The sequence below is a fragment of the Suricata suricatta genome, chromosome 1, assembly GCF_006229205.1.
Source record: "Suricata suricatta isolate VVHF042 chromosome 1, meerkat_22Aug2017_6uvM2_HiC, whole genome shotgun sequence".
Taxonomy (NCBI): domain Eukaryota; kingdom Metazoa; phylum Chordata; class Mammalia; order Carnivora; family Herpestidae; genus Suricata; species Suricata suricatta.
Genome location: NC_043700.1, coordinates 189,441,058 through 189,460,474, shown reverse-complemented (window position 1 = coordinate 189,460,474; position 19,417 = coordinate 189,441,058). Strand labels below are relative to the sequence as shown.

Here is a 19,417-nt window from a genome sequence, read left to right as displayed (position 1 = left end):
TGAACCCTGAGCCGGGCTCTGTGCTAGGCGCAGAGCCTACTAGGGATTCTTTCTCTCTCTTTCTCTCTCCCTCTCCCTCTGCCCTCTACCCCACTCAGGTGCATGGGTGCTCGCTCTTTTTCTAAAATAAATTAACACACAGATGCTGGTCTTGCGTTGCACACGGTCTTTCTCTGCAGCACCAGGTCGGTGGTAACGCAGCCTCCGCCCTTCCACCCCTTCCTCCCTCCCCAGCTGGTCTTTGATGGACTTGATTGCAAACAGTGGCGCTTGCTCTTTCTGGTCTTGAGAAGCTCCGAAATAAACGGAGGCATGACTATAAACCACAGCACGGTCCGTGGTTTTCTGAGTCGATTCCGCCATGTTGGTAATTTTCTTAGGGCTCTGTGGCTCTCCTGTCCTATTTAATGAGGGTTCTGGAAGGTGCAAATTATGTGAGCACTCCCTGCCCAAAGATGCTAATGAATTTGTCACCGCGGTTGTCTTGACGCCCTTGATTAATTTTCACTCACATCAAAGAATCTGTTCCTCGCCTTGACCTGGTGCTGTCGTGAGCAGCCAGCAGACAGGCATGACTTTCAAATTCTTTTCTAAAAGTTGCCCTAGACTCCTGGTTCTAAGGCGTGTACCCGCCGTTCCTTTTTCACCCATTCGTTCATTTGTTCACCTCTTCATTTCCTTCAGGAAACTTCCATGGGGATCAGATTCTGTGTCTTACTCTCTCTCTTCCCCCCTCCCCAGCTCACTCTCTGTCTCGCTCTCTCAAAGTAAAATGATAGAAAAAAGTTTTTAAGAAGGGAGGACCGCCTGGGGGGCTCAGTCAATTAAGCATCCAACTTGGGCTCAGGTCATGATCTCACAGTTCATGGGTTCAAGCCCCGCATCAGGCTCTGTGCTGACAGCTCAGAGCCTGGAGTCTGCTTCCGGTTCTGTGTCTTCCTCTCTCTCTGCCCCTCCCCTGCTCATGTTTTGTCTTTCTGTCTCAAAATAAAATAAAGACATAAAAATATTATTTTTAAAGAAAAAAAGAAAGAAACCTCCATGGGTAAACTCCCCTGGGCCAAGCAGAGAGCCCAGCCCCGAGATGCAGGCAGCCTGGTGAGAGTAGTGGCCATCACGGTCACACTCCGGGCCAGTCAGGGTTCTTGAGAAAAACAACCAGTAAGATGGGTGTGAGGAGTGGGCGCGCACAGTGACAGAGGCGGAGAAGTCCCTTCATGGGAGCCGGGGACTCGGCAAGCGGGTGGTGGAGTTCGGTCCGAGTCCAAAGGCCCGAGGACCAGAGGGGATCCCGCCTGGGAGCCGGAGGAGGTGCGGCGAGACGCCCAGTGGAAGCCGTGAGATGGGAAACGGGGGCAGATTTCTCCTTCCTCCGTCGTGTGTCCTCCGCAGTCCCCTGCTGGATGGGCCGGGGGCCCCACATGGAGGAGGGGGCGGTCCCTTCACCCTCTAATGTCTCCTGGAAACACCCTCCAGACCCACTCAGATGCAGTGTTTAGTGGGTGCCCTGTGGCTACCCAGGGTAACGTGAAGAGTTAACCTTCACAGAGTATATCCTGCCTTTAGTTCTTGGACTTCCTTTTTTAAATTTTTAAAAAATGCTTATTATTTTTAAAATTTTTTTAAAGTTTATTTTTGAGGGGAGGGGCAGAGAGAGAGGGAGACACAGAATCTGAAGCAGCTCCAGGCTCTGAGCTGTCAGCACAGAGCCCGATGCGGGCCTCAAACTCATGGACCTTGAGAGCATGACCTGAGCCAAAGTTGGCCATGCAACCGACCGAGTCACCCAGATGCCCCTTTAATGTTTATTTTTGAGAGAGAGAGAGACACAGACAGAGTGTGAGCCAGGGGAGGGGTAGAGAGAGAGGGAGACACAGAATCTGAAACCTTCTGTGCCCGTCTCTAGTGATGCTGATTTTCCCTTCCTGTATTTCGGGAACGGCCTGGCTGCCCATTCCGCCCCTGCTCCTTCAGGGTGAAGACATTTTCTGCTCAAACCAGACTAATGCAGAGGTGACCGTCCAGCCCCGCCGACAGCCCGGCCGAGAGTGGGGTTGAAGCGTGCGTCAGCCACCTCCCGTCTGTCTCTCTCTCTCCTAGAGCGGGGTACCTGGACGAGGACCAGATGGAGGCGCTGTTGGAGCGCACCCAGACCGAAGTCTTTTCCATCAAACAGAAGCTGGACAATGATTTGAAGCAGGAGAAGAAGAAGCTGTACCAGAAATTAATCCTTAAGAGAAGACGAGAGATGCTGCAGAAGGTACGGAAGGAATCGCGCCCTCGGTGCTCGGCGTGACCTTGCGGAGCCCTCGTGGGGTGCTGGGCCCCACTGGGGTAGGGGTCAGACTCAGAGGGTTTGTGGGGTACACGGCGTGACACCTCGTGTTGTCTGCTCCCGTTCTGGAGGGAGGGCAGGGGATGCAGGCCAACTTCCTAAGGTGATCAGGAGAAACCCTGCTTTTCATGGTCAGGTTTTGGCCCCACAGGATTTTCTCCTTGACCGCTCCTCTCCACCCCATCCTTGACCTCCGCCTCGTCCAGTCCATCCCCACTGGCCCCAGGATGAAGTCGGTGGGGCCCAAGGCGAGCTTCCTCTGATGGTCTGGCCTGATGTAAGGGTAGGATCTAGAAGGCTGGACGGGCTCCAGAGGGCCGCCCCGTGTCCTCACATGCAGAACGGGGACTGTCCACCAGTGCACTGACGGATGCCGACACGAGGGACATCTTTATGCGTGTCTGCTTGTCCTCCACCGCTGCCCTCACCCCACCCGCTGTCACTTGGGGGGTGCTCTTTCCCCGCATCTTGCTTTTTTTTTTAAATGTTTCTTTATTTTAATAGAGACAGAGACAGTGCAAGCAGTGGGGAGGCAGAGAGAGAGGGGGAGAGAAAGAGAATCCCAATCTCCAGTTACCTGGCTGAGCCACCCGGGCGCCCCGTCTTTCCCCACACATTAACCCGACTGAAGTGTGACCTCCTCCCTCGGGTCTCGCTCGGATCTCCTGCCATGAAGGCCTCCCCTGACCTCCTCCTTTAATTGCCGGGTGTTTTTCTCCAGTTACCCCATCCGGACCTGGGTCCCCTGTGCCTGGGATGCAGTGAGCATAATAGACACTCACGGGCGTGACCTCTGCGGCCGGTCCTCCTCTGAGGACCACACATGGGTGAAGCGACTCACTGAATCCTCCCAACCACTGTGGGAGGGACATCCTATTACTGTCCCCATTTCACAGACGAGGCTGTGGAGGCACAGAGAAGACCAGACGTTCTCTTCGGGTCACTCGGCCTTGGCGATGCCAGGATGGGAACCCAGCTGGCCTGCCTCGTGGGCTTTGTCTACTCAATAACAAGCCATGGGGGCTCAGTCGCTTAAGCGTCCGGCTTCGGCCCAGGTCATGATCTCATGGTTCGTGGGTTCGAGCCCTGCATCGGGCTCTGTGCTGACAGCTCAGAGCCTGGAGCCTGCTTCCAATTCTGTGTCTCCCTCTCTCTCTGCCTCTCCCCCTGCTTGCTTTCCTTCTCTCTCTTAAAAAAATAAAAACTAACATTAAAAATTAAAATAATAAAATAATAATAAAAACCTTAGACAAATGAAGCTCTCACTATATTCTGAGTTACTTTTTTTTTAAATTTTTAATGTTTATTTATTTTTGAGAGAGACAGCGTGAGCAGGGGAGGGTCAGAGAGAGAGGAAGACACAGAATCTGAAGCAGCTCCAGGCTCTGAGCTGTTGGCACGGAGCCCGATGCAGGGCTCGAACCCATGAACCGTGAGATCGTGACCTGAGCTGACAGAGTCCCCCAGGCACCCCGAGTCTGGGTGACTTTCTTGAGGCTAATATATATTCTAAGTGTGAGGTCGTTGGGGAAGGACCTGTGGGCACCCTGGGCGTCCTGCCCCAGGTTTCCGCGGGTCCCCCGAGGGCCGTGCGCGGGCCCTGTCCCCACTCGGCTCTCCTGTCTGAACCCCCCGCAGCTCAGGGAGCAGCGCAGGGAGCTGCTGTCGGTCGGGGAGGCCCTGCGAGCGGCCGAGGACGCCGGCCAGTACCTGGAACGCTGGGGCGGCCTGCTGGCGGAGCACGGCGCCACGCTGGAGACGCTGCAGGAGCGCCTGGACCAGGCGGCCCTCGAGGACCTCCGGGCCCTGACCCTGTCGCTGTCCGAGAAGGCGGCCGAGGAGCTGCGGCGGCTGCAGGGCGCGGCGGTGACCCAGGAGCTGCTCAAGCGCAAGGTGCCCTGGCTGTTCCTGCAGCAGGCCCTGGAGGAGCACGGCCGGGAGCTGGCCGCCCGGGCCCGGCGGCTCGAGGGGCAGGAGAGGGACCGGGACCAGGAGGGCGTCCAGAGCGTGCGGCAGAGGCTGCAGGACGACGCCCTGGAGGCCTCCACGGAGGAGCAGGCCGAGCTGAGGCGCTGGGAGCGCCTGATCTTCGCGTGAGCGCCCTGCCCTGGTGCCCTCGCCCTCTTCCATCCTTCACCCCCAGGAGGGGGGGGGGTCCCGCCTGTGGTCACGGGGACGGCGGTCCCTGCATAGATGGGGGGGCGGCAGTTCCTTAGTCACAGGGACCGGCGGCCCAGGCCAGGGGGGTCACCCAGGGCCACAGCCAGGGCCAGCGAGAGGCAGGCTTTGTAGCAAGAAGAGGGTGAGGTCCCAGGTTCCCTTGGGGCAGGTGACAGGTGGGGCACGGGACCCTCCCCTCTCTGCTCCCAGGGCAAGGCCCCCCGTCGGCCCACCTTCTCCAGGGGACCAGGCTCAGCTCCTGCTGACGCTGGACGAATCACATGTCGTTGCCCACTCTGAGCCCGCCCAGTCTCGCCCGAGGTCAGCGACATGCGCCCCTGGGCCCTGATTCGAGGCCTTCCACACTTCCATGCCGCACCCCACCATCCCTTCACCCGGCCCCTCCCTCCCTCCAGTCACCGGATCAGTGACTGGGCTATTTGGTTTGATTCTTAATTCGAGAACCATGTAATGGCATCGGCCTCTGAATAGGCCGACGCTTCTCGTGTAAGAACTAGGAAATCGCACATAAATGGCACACCTCCTGTTAAAGACACAGCGGGCTGTGGGAGCAGTGAGGACCAGCGAGGGGCCCGAGCACCACCGCCCTGGGCCTCCCGGCAGCTCAACAGCTCTCTGCACAGACGGAGGAGTGGGGTGGCCCAAACGGACACTTCTTGTGGGGTCACAGAGAGCAGTGAAGCGTTTGGCCGCTGTTGGGGGTGGCCCGTCAGATGGGGAACGGAAGGAGCTCCAGACCAGGCCAGTGAGGGCTGTGGAGAGGGGTGACGTGTGGACAGCGTAGACCAGAAAACCTACATTTAAATCCCAGGGCCAACACCAACGGAGTGTAGGAAAGTCACCTACCAACTTGAGCCTCCTCTCTCTTGCCTTAAAGGACAGACAGTCCTAAATCACTGAGGGCGCTTCCTGCGGCACATGATACTATTGCATTGGTAAAAGGTAAAGAAAATATTTTATAAGAAGGCATCAGCGGTAGATGTTTCCGGGCCTGATTTAGTGGCTCAGTGATTCTATCAAGGTCCCAGGTCTCACCGTCTTTCGGCTCCACTACCCTCAGCGTGCCTCCTTGGTTTTTCATCCCCTCATGGTTTCAGGACGGCTGCTGCAGCTCTGGGTGTCACGCTCATTATCCCTTTAGAAGAACTGAGGCCTCAAACCTTCCGATACCACCGGTCAGGATTATATCACAAGCACATGCCCAAACCCCTCCCTGGCAAGGAGAATGAAATGGTCATGATTGTCATAGACCAGAGGGCAGTAAACTTTTTTAATGACGTGCAGATAAATGTGGTCGCTGAGGGCCACGTGGTTTCTGTTGCCACCATAGCCAGTCCGTAAACCAATGAACTTGACTGCATTCCAATAAAACTTTATTAGCAAAAGCAGGCAGGGGGCTGGACTTGGTCCACAGGCTGCAGTTTGCCAAACCCCGCCTTAGACCAGTTGCAGAATCCCCACCCCTGTGTCCAGGGTAACCCCTCCAAACAAAAGCTGAGCTGACAAGGGGTAAGGTGGTGGCCCTTGGTTAGGTCATCAACCTCGGGACACTGCAGGATCCAGACCTTTGCCAGGCTCCGAGGAAAGCACACTTTGCACGTCCGCCGTCGGCCTGGCGCTGGGAGCCAGAGATGAGCGGGCATGGGTCGCCAGTGCCTTGCAGAGGGGGCATGGCCTGGGGTGGGGCAGCTTGATAGGAGGTCGTGGGCCTTGTCTGGGTGTGAACCGGGAGACCCGTGGGACCGGTGTGAAGGTGTGCCCATCTGGCAACTACAGAGAGCTTCTTTTCTCCTTAACAAACGGACCTACCAATCCCTGCTCCTTAAAGTTGCTTTTCCTTCCAACAAACCAACCAGCCAACCCAGAAATGTAAGTGTATAAACAAACCCAAAGAATCAGGGCAAAGAAACAAAACCCAAGGCCGTTTAGTACACTTCTCTGGGTAGACGCCTCACCGTCTGAGCTGATTCTTGGGCACAACGTAATTCTGGCTCTAGAGCTCTGCTTGGAAGGGGTCGCACGGACAGGCGTGCGGAGGGGATGTTGTGGGGCAGGGGTGGTGGAGACGGGAGGGAGTGAGCCCTCTTCAGGTTTTCGGGTGAGTCCATCTGTGTCCCCTCTCGGGCCAGCAGGCTGTGCCCTGGGCATTGGTGGTCCCTCCCACCTGCCCCCCTGTGAGGGGCATCGGAGGGAGAGCCTCTTCCTGCCAAAGCCCATCCTTCCTTGGCAGTTACCTCTCGTGGGACAGGATCTGTCCGGCTTCGCTTACACGCACCTGCCTGCACAGCGCTCTTCACGGGGCCGCCCTCACCACCGGGGAGAGCGGGTCCCCGGGCATCTGCCGCGAGCACCGCTGCTCAGCTCGTCCTCTTGGTCTGTATGCACTTCCTGATCTTTGTTAGCGTCTGTTTTCTCCAACACGTAGGATGCCGTCTTCTCTCCACGCCTGTAAAAATCAGACCCTTAACACGCCCCTAATTCCCCCGAATTGTTCTCCGCAGCAGTGGTTCAGCTCAATCTGCATTCCACCAAAGTCTCCTTACACCCTCCAACCGGCCTCGGACTCTCCGAGGCGTATGAATTAGACTTGACATTCCCATTACCAGATGGCCGTTTTCTTCAACATCATTTGGATCCACTGCGGAGAGCCGGCCCTGATTTAGTCGTTCACTGGGAAAAGAGAATTCTCCCCTTGCTGTCCGAAAACTCTTTATCATTTTCCTAAGAGTTAAAGAGGGTCGGGCGACGATGTGCGTGATGCCCACCTGCTGGTATGCTTTGCTTATTTAAGATTCCAAGAGGTTGTAGCCTTTGTTTCTGAGGCATTCTGCAGAAATGGCTTTGCACAGCCGTTTTAAAACACATGTTTAGAAGGTTTCCGGTTTCCAGCAGGATGGAGTTGCCGTAAACCTGGTTGGGTAAAGTAGGAAATAATAAGGATGCACTTAAAAAAAAAATTTTTTTTTTGCCAGGAGGAAAGCACGTCTTTGAGACTTCTGTCCTGAGCTTCTGCCTTCATCCTAGACTCCTTCAGGGCACAGAGCCTGCCTCTGTGCTGTGTTTCTATCTTATCTTCATGCCAACCCAGCAGAGCGTTAAGGCCGGACCACACGGGCCGACTGGCCTGAGGATGGGCAGGAATCATGACTCAGAGTCATTTCAAGGTTATTTTCACTTTAGATCCCACACGCCCCACAAGCACGGGGGCAGAGTTCTCCAGGGGGTGAGGTACAAAGGAGCAGCTGCTGTTTCCTGGCATACTTTTATTTTTATTATTAATTTTTTTTAACATTTATTCATTTTTGAAGAGAGAGAGAGAGAGAGAAGGGGAAGGGGAGACAGAATCCGAAGCGGGCTCCAGGCTTCGAGCTGTCAGCACAGAGCCCGATGTGGGGCTCAAACTCATGAACTGCGAGATTATGACCTGAGCTGAAGTCAGATGCTTAACCGACGGAGCCGCCCGCCCCCCCCCCCCCCCCCGTTTCTGGCATTCTTTTAAAAAGGTTGATGGGCCCCCTAGAGTGAGAAGCCCAAGACAGGGTGTCACGACATGGGCCTGGGGCCTTCGCACTGTTTCTGGCTGGAGGCCCATGTCTGCGGAAAGTCCTGTTCCATTTCCAGAAGAGAACTTTCTAGCTGAGCTGCGGTTGGGGCTGGCCCCCGCCTCCCGTGGTGGCCCCGCAGGTTTCTCTAAAGCAGCCACAGGGCATATTGTATGCGCCCGGCGCTGACTGAACGTTCCCAGAATAACCAAACCACACTGCCTTGTCTACGGAGAAAACTTGTCAGACGAACTAGTGATCGGACAGGAGGAGAAGAGGTTTCCCCCTCCCTTGCTCGCTCCTGGCCCACCGGGAGGAACGTCTGTCCTGGGGTCCCCAGCAGACGTAGCCTCACATCCCATGGAGATGTTGGGAGAGTGAGCTTGGGGTCCGTCTCCCCGGCGGAGGGGGCCGTGGGCCTTGCCAGAAAGGAGGAGTGGGCACCCTCCTCAGCCTCCGCACCCGCAGACTGAGGGTTGAGCTGCTGGAAGGTTCGGCCGTGACGGAGGCAAACGTGTCTGTTTCCCGCGGCGGCCACAGCAAAGCGCCGCCAACCAGGAGGGCCAACAGGGCGGGACGGTATTCTCTGGCTGCCCTGGAGGCCGGAAGTCTGAAATCAGGGTGTCAGCAGGGCCGGGCTCCCCCTCAGGACACGAGGACAGAGTCTGTTCCTTGTTTCTCTGTGTCTGGTGACGCCACTGTCCCTGGCATCCGACGGTGTTGCTCCGTCACTCCAGTCTCTGCCTCTGTGGTCCCGAGGCTTCCCTGTGTGTGTCTCTCTTCTTACAAGGACGCCGGTCATGTAGGATTCAGGGCCCATCCTCCTCCATTATGACTCATCCTACCTTCTAGTTGGCCAAGACCCTGTTTCCAAATAAGATCACATTTGCAGAAACCGGGGGTTGGGACTTGAGTCTCTTTTGGGGGGACATGCAGGTCAGCCTTCAGCAGGAGAGCACCCAGCACGTTCCCAGCATGGGACGGGATTTCTCTGAGTGGCTGTCGGTCATGACCCCTTAAGAGCCAATGCAAGGCCCCCCTTTCTTCTCGTCCTCCTGAGCTGAGCCGGGCACCCCTCCTGCAGGCCGCTGGTCGTGTGGTGTGCTGCCCAGTGGGCTCGGTGGACAATGCTCAATTTTCTTGTGTTTCTAAAGTGAGGGCAGTCTCTCTCCCTGTCGGGAGGGGCTGGAAGGTCTCTTGCGCCCCGCAGACACCTCACAGCCTCGTCCCACTGTGACTTAGCTCCGGGACGCTGGCATGTCTGGCATGACACGCCCTTGGTGCCCGAGAGATTGCTGAGGAATGAATGCACCATGCATAGACACAAGCTTTTCCAGGCGTGGATGTGATGGGTGGATGTTGCTGTCTGGATTCTGCACCCCTACCCCCGCCCCCTTCCTCTTGATAAGAACGTGCCTGTTCTGGCTTTTCCAGGAAGCTCTGTTCCTCGCCCTCCTCCCAGTCTGAGGAGGAGCTGCTCAGGATGAAGCAGGAAGTTCACGGCTGCTTCGCCCAGATGGACAGGAGCCTGGCCCTCCCCAAGATCCGGGCCCGCGTCCTGCTGCAGCAGTTGCAGACCGCCTGGCGAGAAGCGGAGTTCCAGAAGCTGGACCAGGTGCTGTCTGCCCCGGAGCTGCAGGTAAGGGTGCCGTCCGGCGGCTCCTTGATGGTGGGCGTGGGGCGTCCTCAGCCCCCGTGGCTCTGGGCTCTGCCCCCGCCGCCCACCCTGGGTCCTCTCCTGTCTCTCTCCTCTGCAGCCGTGGTGGCATTGGGCTGGTACCGGAACCGCCAAGCTTGTCCTAGGCCTCTGGCGCTGGCCCAGACCCGCTCGTTCAGCTCACACCTGCACCCCCTTCTGGGCGTGGCTCCGGGCAGATGGGCACCACCTGGCCTGAGGCGTTTCTTTCCCTCCTGCTCCCTTGGCCACACTCAGTGGCTTGCTCGGGGCACAAAGGGCTGGCCCCTTCTGTAAGTGGCATAAGAATGGGTCAGGAAAAGAGAACCCATCACACTGGCCCTTTAGCGTGATGGTGGACGGCTGCCTTTTCTGAGCACCTGTTACGTGCCTCAAACACAGACCGCTCTTGGGGGCCGTGTTGGCTCCAGAACCCGCTCCAGAACATTCAGGGCTCCCCCTCCCCCGAGAGCCCCGCCCTGCGTGGCCCTTTGCCCCTCCGGACCTGGCCCCTCACTGCCTGCACGTTGCTCCCAGCTCCTCTCTCGGGAAACCATGGTCTCCCCGTCCCCAGCCCTGGCTCTGCTGCTGGAGAGCCCGGCCCAAGACATGGCTTTGAACTTGCCGTTTCTTCTGCCAGGAACATGCTTCCCCTAGAACCTTGAGGGGCCAGCTATTTGTGGTCTATTTGCACCCCAGCTCAGCTTACCTCCTGAGTCTCACCTGAGCGTCCCGCTAGAGGAACCCCCTCCCAACGCATTTCGCCCGTGGCTGTGACACCACAGAATCGACCTTTGCCTGGGACGCCCTTGTGTCTCAGCCTGCGCCCTGCCTGCGTCCCCAACTGCAGACCAGCTCTCTGACCCCTTCACCACTCCGTCCCCAGCACCTAGAAGGTGCCTGGCACATAGTAGGTGTGCAGCTCATTTGATTGAGCCAGCCCATCACGAGATTCACACGAGATGTCGGTCTCCTGAGGCCATGCCATGTTGAGACTGAAAACACATTCAGAGCGCTTAAGCTGACGTTATCCAAGTTCACGGCCATGCCAGGAGGCAGGTTTGTGCGCTGTTTCCAGAAGACAAAAACACCCAGCAGAGGAAAATCGAGTTGACGAGGCAGACAGCAGGTGGGGGAACAGGGCTCGGGGCTGGTATTTTCTGACTTTAAACCCACTTCTTTCCCTTTAGGGAAGGAAAAAAAAAAAAAAACCCAGACATCTCACTGAATAAAAAACAGTGCAATGCAGAAACAGCTTGGAAGCTCTCATATTCTTTCACGTTAAAAAAAAAGGTGGTTTTTTTTTTTTTTCCTGTTCTCAGAAGGCTGCAGGATACATAAGATGATGGCGGTTAGAGAGTAAGGAACAAAAATGATCAAAAAATTTTTTCCACACTTTGGAATAGTGATGAAACATAGTTCCATGTAAGTGAAGCAAGGTGCGCTTTCCCCTGCTTTGGGGCTGACCAAGGGCCAATCCTGGCAGGCATGAAGTTTCTGATTCTCAAGTTGTTGAAGGAGCTGGGTTTGGAAAGAGGTGGCCCCGCGCCCTGCCTCGTAGGGGTGGAGGCCGCTAGTGGGAAGCATGCCCGCTGGATACCGTGTGAGAAACACACACGCAGGCTGGCAGGGGCTGGTGGCCGCGGTTGGCTGAGCCTGGCTCCCTTCGGGAGGACGGTTCTGGGAAAGCAGAGGCGCTGCAGCGGCAGCAGCCAGAGCTGCTCTGTGTAGCTTCACAAGCACAGGGACCACTCCCATCGAGTCCCCTGTGCCTGGAGAGGCTGCCGTGTCCTGGTCCCACCGCCGGGGCAGGGGGTGCGGGGGAGAGGGAGACGCAGATTAGTTGTGCTGCCTGACACAGAGCTTTGGCTCTGCCGTCTGGAGCCCCCTTTCTGCCGTTGGAGGACGAGGCCCACCCACCGAGGTTGCTCAGGAAAATGCCATCGTCCCCCGCTCTGCTGCCTCAGGCACCTGTGCGGCTGCGGCAGCTCCTCCCGGCTTTGGGAGACAGGGGGGTGGGGGGCTGCACAGACCCGCTGGCGGTCACCTCCCTGCCCTTGCTTTCTCCCCTCCCCCCCAGCAGCAGTCCAAGGCTAGGAAGTCGCGCTCCAAGAGTAAGAGCAGGAGCGACCTTCTGAGGAAGTGCATCGAAGATAAAATTCAGCTCTTTGAGGAACAAGGCCCAGAAGACCTGGTTGAAAAGGTCAGTCCTCCCGCTCTGTCTGTTCTCTATGCACACGTGGGGCCAGCGCACCCCGATCCCAGGGCACACAGGGTCCCTGGGCGGGACTGCTGTGGCCCTGCAGCCGGGAGCCACCCCTGCCCCTCGGCCCTTCCGCCGTCCATCTGGAACTCTCCTCCTGCACCTCCCCACCCCATCTCTGCTTCGTTGCTGGGCCCCAGGTCTGGTGCTGCCGTGGTGGCCGCCACCTCTGTGCCTGGCTCCGCGTCGGGCATTCACGTGTGTTACACTTATGCCCAGGCGTGTACCGCGCACAGACACGCAGTGCCTTCCACGTCCCTCCCTCTTCCTGGACGAACCTGCTGCCTTCCCATCCCCGGTAAACGATCCTCGTCCTTGGCTGTCCTAAGGCGTCCCCTCTGTCCTCAGGGGTGCCCTCCCCTAAGAGGCCTGATGGGATCACCCGGTTCTTCCCCGTCCTTCCTCCTTTCTTGTCCTAACTCGTGCCGCACCCTGCGTTCGCTGCCCTGGGCTCCTGAGCCCACAGCGGGGTCCCTGGTGCGGTGCCGACAAACTCTAGGCTGGCCCGGCCTCACTCTCGTGGTTGGGCAGACGGACAGAAAGCACTTAAAATTACGGACCGTGATCAGTGCCATTAGGACAGGAAGGAGATGATGTGATGGTGGCAAGATGGGGGTGGGGGGCAGGGAGACCGGCCGGAGGCGGCAGCATGAGGTCAGGTCTCTCTGGAGAGGTGGCATTTAAGAGGTGACACCTGGGTGCCTGCCCTGTCCCCCAGCACTCCGAGCAAAGGGTACGGCTCCTGAGAGGAGGTGCCCCGCGAGCAGCTCTGTCAGACCGACTTTCGGGGCGGCCGTCTTCTTTCTGCCTCCCGTCCGCGCCTCTGTCTAGGTGCGCTTAGCGCAGGTGTATTTCTCAGATCGCAGAAGCATAGTCTGGCCGAGAGCCACCGAGCCTGTGCAGAGTGAGAGGTCGGTGGCTCCTTCTAGGGGTGACCAGCTTGGGGTGTCTCAGGGGACTCAGCAGGCAGCACCCGGTTCCCACCCACGTGCTCTATAAACCTGAGAAGTAGGGCAAACACTGAGGCGTGTAGAGATGAAAATGTCAGGGTCCTCACCGCTAAGGCTAGCACCGGAGATGGAGATTAGTGGGAGGGCCAGATGGACTGGGAGTGGCTGTCAGATCACAGGCTTCCCTGGGCTCCCCAGCTGCCTTCCTGGAGGAGGTGAGCACAAGTGCGGCTCCCCAGCAGAGCCAGGGCTGTCTGGTGCGTTTGTGGTCACAGTTCACCCAAGGGCATCCATGAGAGGGGTGTGAAGGAGCGCTGAGGGGCAGCGGGGGCAGGGGGGAGTGGGGGCGTGTGGCGGGGGCGCCAAAAGGCTCGAGGGAAAATGCCAAGGGGCAGCGGAGGAGAGGGGCGCAGGGGGAGGGGCGCCAAAGGGCAGCAGGGGAGAGGGGTGCTAGGGGGGCAGCGAGGGGCAACAGGAGAGTGGGGTGCAGAGGGGCGCCGGGGGACAATGGGGAAGAGGGGTGCATGGTGGGGGCACGGAGGGACAGCGGGGGAGAGGGGCGTGGCTGGGGTGCTGAGGAGCAGCAGGGGGTGGGGGGGATGGGGTGGGGGGAGGGGGTGCATCGGGCAGCCCAGGAGCCTGGTGAACCATTTCCTCCAACACGTGCTGGTTATTTGGAGGCCGAGGTGGATGTTGCTGGAGCAGGAGAACTTGGGGTTCCTGTCGGCGGAGGGAGTGGGCAGCCTGAAGCACATCCAAGGACACGGTATAGGTTCACGGAGCCCAGGGAATCGGCAGGCCTTGAAAAGGCTGCTTCGCAGGAGCGCCGGGTGTCCCGAGGGTAGGACCGCCCACCACGGGGGAGGGTCTCAGTGCCAGGCTGAGAAGGTGAGCTGAACCTCGCTGGTCTCATCACGGAGAGGGACACACTGGATGACGGGGCGACCAGGAGTGGTGACGGATGACATCCCGCCCCCGCTGTGTCTGCCCTGCCCTGAGTTTGCTCCGTGGTGTCTGGACGGGGCAGGCATGTGTCCTGAGCACCAGCCAGGCCCTTCACGTGGGTGGGAGACGCAGCCCTCTGCCCAGCTCTGGACAGTCCCCGGCATTTTCAAGGGCAATTCACGTTTCGTTTTTGTCCTGTGCACTGAATTAAGAACTTAATTCTGTCTCGAGATACAACACTTCAGCCCTTTTATTCCGTTGGCGGTGAGTGCCTGCGGCCCCAGGCACGTTGCTCAGGCCTTTTTATGCGTACGTGCCTTACATGTGAGGGGCATGTATGAGACACATGACAGATACACGTTTTATGGACAGATGAGTAAGCGCTAAGCAGTCTGAGAGCTGAGTTCATCACATGCGCTCCTGCATTTTGTCACCACGCATCCCATAGAAGAAGCCCCATGAGGGGCACCTGGGGACTCTGTTGGTTGGGCGTCCGACTTTGGCTCAGGTCATGACATCTCAGTCCGTGAGTTCGAGCCCCGCATGGGGCTCTGTGCTGACCGCTCAGAGCCTGGAGCTGCTTCCGATCCTGTGTCTCCCTCTCTCTCTGCCCCTCCCCCATTCATGCCTCTGTCTCTCTGTCTCTCTCTGTCTCTCTCTCAAAAGTAAATAAACAAGGGACACCTGGGTGGCTCAGTTGGTTAAGCATCCCACTTCGGCTCAGGTCATGATTTCATGGTTCATGGGTTCAAGCCCCGAGTCAGGCTCTGTGCTGACAGCTGGCTCAGAGCCTGGTGCCTGTCTTCGGATTCTGTGTCTCCCTCTCTCTCTGACCCTCCCATGCTCACACTGTCTCTCTCTCTCAAAAAAAAAAAAAAATATATATATATATATATATATACTTAAAAAATTTTAAGTAAATAAACATTTTAAACAAACTTTTTAAATAAGCCTCGCAAGTGTCCTTATGAGAGACGGAGTGTGACGCACAGAGAAGTGAAATAACTCCAGGGTCCCACCCCGGCCGTCCGGCTTCAGACCCTGCTTCTTGCCTCGGCACTAGCCTGTGTCTTGAGCAGTCCGCGGGGGCCGACCTCCCAGCCCCGCTGGGAGGCAGGAGGAAGCGATGTCCCTATTTTACAGGTGTGGTAGCCGAGTCTCCAGAGGTTAGTGGAGGTCTCAGGGTGGCACAGGCATCCAGCTCCTGGACCTCCTGCCCCTCGCCCTGGTGCTGCCTCCACGCTGAATGCCCCGGTCAGGATCGACGGGGAGTATCCTCCCCAGGTGTGGTCACCTCCCGTGGTTGTGCAACGCGGGACACGCACGCCTTGGCTCCCACATCTGTAGATGAGGATTGTGACGATGATAACCCAGGAGTTAACAGACAAAGGTTATAGCCTGGAGAGCGCTACAACGCCAGTTTTGCCCGGTGTTGGGGCAGCTCTGTGCGCGTGCACCAGAACCCAGAGAAAGGCAGACGGGAGGCGTTAGTCAGCTGTGACCTTTCAGTGACAGGCCATCCTCACAACTGGCCGTCGCACGTGGCAAGTGCCGGTAGAATACACGCTCTCGAGTCAGCGGCTGTGATGTTCCTCCCAAAATCGATCGGCCGCGTTTCTTAGCACCAGAGCCACAGTGGTTCAGATTTGTCATTTGCAGGGTGAGTGCGGATCGAAATGACAGCCCTGGGTTTGGGGGCCAGCAGCTGAGAGGGGTCTGATCATTTTCCAGGATTGGGACGTCCTCAAAGCTCGTGTAGCTGGAAGGAGGGACTGGGTCAGAGACCCATCGCAAAGCCACAGTCTGGCCGGCAGTGGGGGGTTCCCAAAGGGACCCTGGAGGCACCTGCTGGGTGCGCCCTTTCTTTGCTAGAATCCAAGTCAGCAATCCCTGTAACCTTCAGTCCCAGGTGGACATGTGCCTCGTCTAGACGCTTCCATCTGAAGAGACTGGGAGAATCGCCCAAGGTCACACCGCCAGTGCGTACTAGAGCTGGGGTTGAAGGAGGCACATCTACCCCCATGGGCCATGCCTCTGCCACCATGTTGTGACCCGGCTGTGATGGTAAGAAGGCTCAGCCTCCCCGGGAGGCGCTCTGGTGCCCTTCCCGCGTCCCCCTTGCCTTTCTTCCACGTCTTTCCTTGCCCTTCTCATCTTCCTCCTATCCTTCTGTCTCCTTCCACGTCCTCCGTTAGGGAAGTGTTTTGTGGACTGCCTTCTGTGGGCCCGGCTGGTCTCATGCTCTGGAGATGTCCACAGTCTTGGGTCAGCGGCCACTTTGCACATCAGCCATTGGGAGGTTCGCATCCCGCTTTCCGATAGAAAATCCACCCTGCTGATCTGAGGTCCGCCTTGGGTGGTGGCTGTTTGGTTCATGAAGAGTCGTGCCAATGATGCGGGGAGACAGACAGATAGACGAGGGTGGGCTTCCCACCTGACCACGTTTTCTCTACCACTGAGGAGCTCATGGAGTGAGGAGTGCGCTCTGGTCACCGGCAGCTGCCTGGGGGGCTGCCTGGGGGGCTGGAGTGTGCCTGCGATCAGATATGGGACCCGGGCAGGGACACCTAGGCCTTCCGATGGGTTCACTGTGAGCTCACAGATTCAGTTTGGAATAAGTTAATCCTGTCCCTAAATAACTTTCTGTTGTGATCGCATGAAACAAACAGGTTAATTTAGGAATGGGATTCCATCCCCCAAAAGAAAGAATGTTTATTTTTTTATTTGGATCTTCTCTTAGGCTCTTTAATAAGATTTACAGTTGTTTCTGTAAGTAGCGGGACCGTGTATCTCGATCTCTTGGGACAGTCCCAACGTCCTTCCTGTTAGCTCTCTTCTCTCTCAACTTCGTGATGAACCATATGGTCACCTTATGTGAGAGGTGTTTCTTCAAGGTGATTCCTAGATACATTACAGGTCTGCTCGCAGTTGTGAATGGTAACCCATTTTCTTCTTTTTTAATATTTTATTTGTTTGTTTGTTTGTTTTGAGAGAAGGAGAGTGCATGCACTTGCAAATGGGGAAGGAGAAGGAGAGGGAGGGAGAGAATCTTAAGCAGGTTCCATGCTCAACGCGGAGCCTGATGCGAGGCTCGATCCCATGACCCTGGGATCCTGACCTGAGCCAAAATCAAGAGCAGACAGACGCTCAAACCACTGAGCTACCCACGCCCCCCATGGCAACCTATTTCAATTATGTTTTTGATGTCTTCAATACTAGTGTAAAGAAATGTTACCAGTTTCTATTTATAAGTCTTTCCAGACTGTCTTATTCTATCTCTGGAGCCAGACTTGGGTCCAAGGCCTAGGTCTGCCACTTGCCAGCTGTGTGACCTTGGGCAAGTTTCTTAACTGTTCTGTGCCTATTAGACTCGTCCTTCAAGTGTGGATACTGGAAGCCCCTGTCTTTTAGGATTGCTGTAAGAATGCACCTGCTGCATCTGTTGATTTTCTGCATAGTCAGTCATCATGTCGACAAGTAATTGAAATTTCGTTGCCTCCCTTCCAAGCCTGTGCCTCATTTCCTCTTCTTATCAGTGTTTCCGTGTCCTTGTCTGCTGGTTCCATCATCTCTCTCATTTCCCCTGATGGGTTTTCCCCTGGATTGTGGGTCCTGTTTTCCTGCGTCTTTGTGTGCATGGTGATTTTTGATTAGATGCTAGGCATTGTAGGTTTTACATACTGGGTACTAGATCTTGTGTCATTTTCTTTAACAGTGTTGGAGTTTACACATGTCATTACATTGTTTAGGATTAGTTTTATCCTTCCAAGACCTGCTTTTAGGTTTTGTTAGGTTGGATCAAGAGCTGCCTTTAGTCAAGAGCTAATTTATCACTATTACTGGAGTGGCACCATCTCCCTGATGCCTGTGCGCTTTTTTCACTCTGGCTAGTAGGAACACTGACTCTTCCCAGCTCTGCGTGAGCTCTAGAAATTGCTATGCCTGTTATTTTTGGTGGTTCTTTTCCTGGTCTGGTCCAGTTTTGTTTTATTTTATTTTTTTTTAGGCATGCCCAGTGCTTAGCCACAGTCTTGAATTTATTGACCAATTTATTTTTCAGAAATGAACTGAAAGTTTCATTTGATAGCATGCGGGCAAAATCAAAACCCCATAAAGCTCCTCTCTGTACCATTCCAGTGACTTGACCAATGACCCCAGTGTGTCCTGGGAGATGGTGTGGAAAAACACAGCATCTCTGTGGGCAGCAAGCATGTCTGGGGTGGGGACGGGGGCTCGATACCTGCCGGTGGCCACGGCGGTCCAGACATTCTTAGCCTGAACTGAGCAGTCTGTGCATTCTGATCCTTTTTTTTTTTTTGTAAATTCACAAAGCTTTCAAAGCAAGAGCAATAAATTATTGTTTTCAGATGGCTTGATCTGCCTATTTTCCTGTTGCCCTTGAGGTGTACATCGATCACCTTGTCAGGGAACCCGGGACGCTCTAGCCCCCAGGCCACAAAGCAGACCAGGCAGGGGTCAGCAGCTGCCTTTATTCGGATCAGACACAGGCGTCAGACGGTCCTCCCATCAATCAGACCAGTATGGCTCGTGAACAAAACAGATAAAAAGAAGAAGGACCAGTTGCCACCCCCTCTCTCTCCCCCTAGCAGCTCCCTCCTCTTTGGGACCCTGCCCTCCAAATTCTAGATACAGTGGCCTCCCAAACTCTGATTTTCTTTTCTTTTCTTGACCTGGTGCACCTGTTGGGCTTCCCCCGAGTCCTCATCCACTGTTGCATCCTAGGAACTGCCTCCAAGCAGTAAGTTGGGGCAGCTGAGGGGTCACTTTGTTTATTTCCTTTCTCTCAGGGTTCCCAGTCCTGCATGCCCTCTTGCCCAGTGTCTGAAAACTATTGTATCATATACGGTATCTGGTTTTCTGGACGTAAGAGAGTAAATCTGTTTCTGGGTCTTCCATCCTGGCCGGAAGTAGACATTTTTGACCTCTACCTTTGTTATTGGTTGGTTTTGAATTTTACCCTATTTTAAAAAGTTTCTTCTGGGGGGTACCTGGGTGGCTCAGTTGGTTGAGCATCCGATTGGGCTCAGGTCCTGATCTCATGGTTCGTGGGTTCGAGCCCCGCGTCAAGCTCTGTGCTGACAGCTCAGAGCCTGGAGCCTGCTTTGGATTCTATATTTCCCTCTCTCTGTCCCTCCCCTGCTGGCGCTCTGTCTCTTTCTCTTTCAGAAATAAATAAACAGTATAAAAAATATTTTTAAAGCAACTATGGTGGGCATTATCACCTGTCATTTTATTATTCCTTTTTTTTTTAAGTTAAAAATATTTTAATGAAGCAAAAAGGAACACCAAAGGAAGATGAGGCTCAAGAGTGGGAGGCTGACAAAAAGAGTTGTGATATGCGGTTAGTGCTTGGGTTGAGGTCTGCTCACCCTTGAACAGCAGTAAATCACAACGGGCACGGTCCCAGCTGGGGGATACTTTCTTTCTCCATAATATTTTATTGTCAACACCCAGTGCTCTTCCCCTTAAGTGCCCTCCACCATCACCACCACCTCTCTTCCCCCC

At 55.9% G+C, this 19,417-nt stretch overlaps 1 protein-coding gene across 1 annotated transcript in view; it reads left to right on the top strand.

Moving 5' to 3' along the window:
• The window catches only part of EVC2 (EvC ciliary complex subunit 2), a 122,721-nt gene that overhangs the window by 80,448 nt on the left and 22,856 nt on the right, over window positions 1-19,417 (top strand). The window contains exons 17-20 of the mRNA XM_029952439.1: window positions 2,101-2,260; window positions 3,974-4,428; window positions 9,493-9,697; window positions 11,814-11,936. Coding sequence (XP_029808299.1) covers window positions 2,101-2,260; window positions 3,974-4,428; window positions 9,493-9,697; window positions 11,814-11,936 — 943 coding nt within the window. The remainder of the gene's footprint in view (window positions 1-2,100; window positions 2,261-3,973; window positions 4,429-9,492; window positions 9,698-11,813; window positions 11,937-19,417) is intronic.